Here is a 4,319-nt window from a genome sequence, read left to right on the forward strand (position 1 = left end):
ATCGTGAATGCGTCAAAGGGCAGCTCCAACTCATACGCCATCAAGAAGAAGGACGAGGTGGAGCGCGTTGCCAAGGCCAACCGGTAAGCAGAGTCGCGGGATACGTCTTACCGTGTTTCTTTTGCCTTATCCTCGTTTTTTTCGTTTCCCTTTTGTTTTGTCATTACTCCTCCAACGAGTATTGGGTGCGCTTTCGTGTGTGAAATGTCCGTTCTTTAAATGCTTCTGTCACCATGTTTACTTTTTTTTTCTGGTTTTGTTGTTCTCCCTCTCTCTTTTTTTCTTTGGTCGCTATCCGCGTGTGTGTGTGGAAGGGGTGCAGTGCGCGGGTAGGGCCTGCTGGATAGACGCCGATGGGGTTTCCGCGCGGCAACGATGCCATTGTGCAGCAGCTGCAGGAGGATCGTCTCGCTAAGCTGTGCGACGATAACGCCTTTGTCAACGTCGCTGAGGTGTTGCGGCGTCAGCGACGTGACGGGGCACCAGGAGGCGTTGCAGACGTGGATATGGACTTTCTAGAGCCCAGCGCGTCACCTACCGCGGTGCCACCTCGCATTCATCTTAGTCGCTTCCTGCTGGAGCAGCACCGCGCATATCTCAAGGCGCTGGAGGAGGAACAACGAGAGGAAAAGAAAGAGGGTGGTGCATCTGCTCCCGCATCTTCCTCAGCATCTGTTGTATCATCTGTTGGTGATGTGTTGGAAGCTGCTTCGGAGCGCGGCAAGCGGTTACGTGGCATTGATCACCGTTGTGGTGAAGGGATGAAGCGGACTCGGAAGGAGCCGCACGGTGAGGACGAATACGACGACTGCAGCAGCAGCGGTGGTGGTGTAGAAAAGGGTGCGGTTGTCGCCGGACATCTAGGACGGGAGTACCGGAGTCTCCGCGCATGGCTTCAATCGCGGCGACTTGACCTAACTGATACACCGGCGGTAGCGCCAGGTTTCATGGCGATGACCGCCCCACCACCAGCCCACACGGGTGGGTATCATTTGTGCTCTGTGTGCCTGCTCCCTGCAAACTACAAGTGCGTGCGGTGCCGTAGGGCACTCTTCTGCTCCATTGAGTGTCATGTGGTGCATGAGGCGACACGGTGTATGAAGTTTATTGTGTAAGATGCGGGCTGATGAGAGGGAAAAAGGCAAGAAAAAAACTACCGTATAAAAATCAGGCTCCACAATCTGCCGGCAGCTGTTCCTGTTGCTTAATAAAGAAATGTTGCGGTGAACAATTTTTTTCTTGCTTCTTTTGTTCGCAGAATAACCGAGGCTGTGTGGGGCGATCTGTCCTATTCATCGTGACGAAGAAAGGGACGAGCGAATGCTCAATATTGGACAGCTAAGCGGCGCGGCTTTTTTTAACCGTGCATTTGACTCGGCAGTGATTCGTGAGGATCTTCTGAGCCAAAATGTACCACGACAACTTTCTGCACTGCAGCAGGTCCTTGCATTCATGACAATTGGGAGAGACATGTCAGGCCACTTCAGCGACATTGCCCCTTTATGCTCATCCACCAATCTCACAATAAAACGACTTGTCTATTTGTACTTGATGCACAACAGTCGGACGCAGCCGCAGAAGGCCGTTCTGCAGGCTGGCACCTTTGTAAAGGACACACTGAATGACTCCCCACTTGTTCGTGGGGCGGCACTGCGCACAATGACTTCGTTGCTTGTTCCAGTCATGGTGGATTTCATTACCACACCGCTGCAGCGCTGCCTGGAAGACACGGATCCGTATGTGCGCCGCATTGCCGCGTTGGGCACTTTGAAGTTGTACTACATTGCTCCGAACGTATGCGAGGAAGTTGGGCTCCTGGAAAAACTCAAGGACCTTCTCCAAGATGAAAATGCATGTGTAGTGGCGTCGACCGTCGCGGCAATTTTGGAGCTTCGCCAACTACACGCCCCAGCCGCTCTTGAAGAAGCCATTGTGTCAAATATATCTCATGTGCTCGAAGCTGCCGATGCGGCAACCGGGTGGTATCAGCATTACCTCATCGAGGGAGTTGCCGTGCCATTCAAAGGTGGTGAACCCACATTAGCTCTGGAGGAAGCCACAAGGATAGTTGACAGGGTGTTGCCTTTTCTTTCTTGCTTCAATGTCGCGACTGCCATCTCTGCTGTCAAGGTTGTCACTTTGTTCTTGCTCCAGGCGTCTCACCTTTGGTCGCCATCTGCAGTGAACGATAATGATCGTCGCAAGTTGTCACAGCTGCAAGAGCGCTACGGCCCACGTGTCGCATCGGCGTGCGTGTCGCTGCTATACTGCCCCCACTTTGAAGTGCGGTACGCGGTGTTGCGTAATGTTCACCTATTACTCATGACAGGACTGAAACGCTTCTTCAAACCGCACCTCAGCATCTTTTTCGTGAAGTACGACGACCCGATCTACATCAAGCTAGAAAAGGCAGAGATTCTCCTCGAACTCGCCGATGTGGATGTTGGAGAGTTGGTGCTATCTGAGTTTGCGACGTATGCCACTGATGCGGATGAAGAGTTGGTGCGGAAAGCGGTGCGCTCCATTGGATTTCTTGCCGCAAAGGTTGAAACCCTCGCGGCGCAGTGCGTTGAGAAACTTGTTGGCCTCATTGATACTGGTCTTAGCTATGTTGTTCAGGATGCAGCCGTCGTCGTGCGGACCGTTCTGCGGCGATACCCTGACAGATTCGTCAGCGTTGTGCCGAAGCTGTGCGATGCCTTGGACGAGCTGAGCAGTCCGGAGTCGAAGTCAGCTGTATTGTGGGTCCTTGGTGAGTACGCGGAGCGTGTAGAGAAGGTAAAGGACATACTTGACATATTTGTGGAGTCCTTTTCAAATGAGCCGAGGACCGTACAACTTGCACTGCTCACCGCCGTCGTAAAGATGTACCTGCGAAGCACGTCGAGCGCAGCGCAGTACAACACCACCACGCTGGAACACGTTTTGAAAATGGCGACGCATTCCCCACTGCCAGACATCCGTGACCGTGCGTTTATGTACTGGCGTCTCATAAGCAATGACCGCGAGGCAGCGAAGAAAATCGTTCTCACGTCGACAAAAGGCACTTCGTTTGTCGCGGTCAATAGCATTGAGAAAAACCGACTGCACAGTCTTCTTCTAGATGTGGGAGACCTCACGTCGGTATTGCATCGTCCTCTGCATCTTATCTACGGCGACGAGGTGGGTTTCGACGAGAACGATGATGACAGTGAAGACGCCATCGAAGAGCGACCTGCCAACCCTTCACATCCATATGTGGACACTGCAGCAATTCCAGGAGCGGTGGCAGACAGTCAAGCTGCAAGAAGCCCCGTTACCTGCGGTAAAGAGGCATTCCAGGTGGCTTTGACAGCCGAAGAGGGCAGCGGACTGGAGGTACGCATGAGCTGGTCACAACTTGGCAACAAGCTGTTGCTGAACTGCCGCTTCTCGCTCGTTCCTGGTGAAGACTATACACGTAGTGCGTGTGTTCGCATGCTTCAGATCAACAGGAATATATTTGGGCTTGGCTTGGCGCAGGAGTGCTCTGCAGTGTTTCTAGAGTTAGGCCAGAAAGAAGCAGATACGCTGCATTTGCAAACGGGTACAAATAACCAAAAATCCACAGCGCGGGATTTGCTCGTGGCGATCAACGCTGACCCGGTAGGAACACGTTACTTCTTTGCACCACCGGTGCCACCCGCCATGCTTCTGCTCCCTGCCACGGGTTGCGATGCAAATCTGTTTGCCGAGCAGTTTCGACAGCTCAAGACACCATCGTGGACAATGCCGCCAACAATAAAACTTCTCAGGACGGACTCAACGCGGTATACCACAAATGCTCTTCGCCTCTATGGCTTAAGCCTCGTTTATACTGGAGAACCGTGTGACTCCGGAATACAGCGTCTGTTCCTTTATGCAGAAACAATCGCTGCACAAAAGTTATTTATGGAAGTATCCATCCTGCATGAAAACGTTGTCTATATAGGGGTCCGGTGCAGTGATAAGAACGTCTCCCCTGTCTTTGGAACATATACAATGGAGGCCCTCTCCGCCACTGACGTAATAGAACTCTAGGTCACTCTCAGTTACGATTCTCCACTGCCCTGGTTACGTAAGTTCTGTTTACCTCAGGCGTACGGGTAATGATGACTAGAAAACACAATGTTGATTCATATAATGCGCCTTAATAGAGACTGTGCGTGCACCAATACTTCGCTTTCTTTTGTTCTTTCTTTCTTCACCCTTCTACGTATGTTACTTTGTGTAATAATCTAGGTTTCGCAAGAACAACACTCAATAATAAGCCTATTTTTATTAATAAAGATACGATGGAGTCAAAGAAGTACGTCTACTAC

At 51.6% G+C, this 4,319-nt stretch overlaps 2 protein-coding genes across 2 annotated transcripts; both read left to right on the forward strand.

Annotated features, from left to right (window-relative positions):
* Nucleotides 1-353: 353 nt before the first annotated feature.
* On the forward strand, nt 354-1,115 carry DQ04_12281000 (hypothetical protein; the record flags this gene model as incomplete). Its single annotated transcript, XM_009316715.1, has 1 exon — nt 354-1,115. The coding sequence occupies one exon, from the start codon at nt 354-356 to the stop codon at nt 1,113-1,115; it is 762 nt and encodes a 253-aa protein (XP_009314990.1).
* A 205-nt stretch (nt 1,116-1,320) lies between these two features.
* Nucleotides 1,321-4,038, forward strand: DQ04_12281010 (Ap-2 complex subunit beta; the record flags this gene model as incomplete). The annotated part of the gene is made up of 1 exon (XM_009316716.1): nt 1,321-4,038. One exon carries the CDS (start codon nt 1,321-1,323, stop codon nt 4,036-4,038), a length of 2,718 nt encoding a protein of 905 aa, XP_009314991.1.
* Between the last annotated feature and the right edge of the window lie 281 nt (nt 4,039-4,319).

The sequence above is a fragment of the Trypanosoma grayi genome (genome assembly GCF_000691245.1).
Source record: "Trypanosoma grayi strain ANR4 Tgr_1228_V1, whole genome shotgun sequence".
Lineage (NCBI taxonomy): Eukaryota > Euglenozoa > Kinetoplastea > Trypanosomatida > Trypanosomatidae > Trypanosoma > Trypanosoma grayi.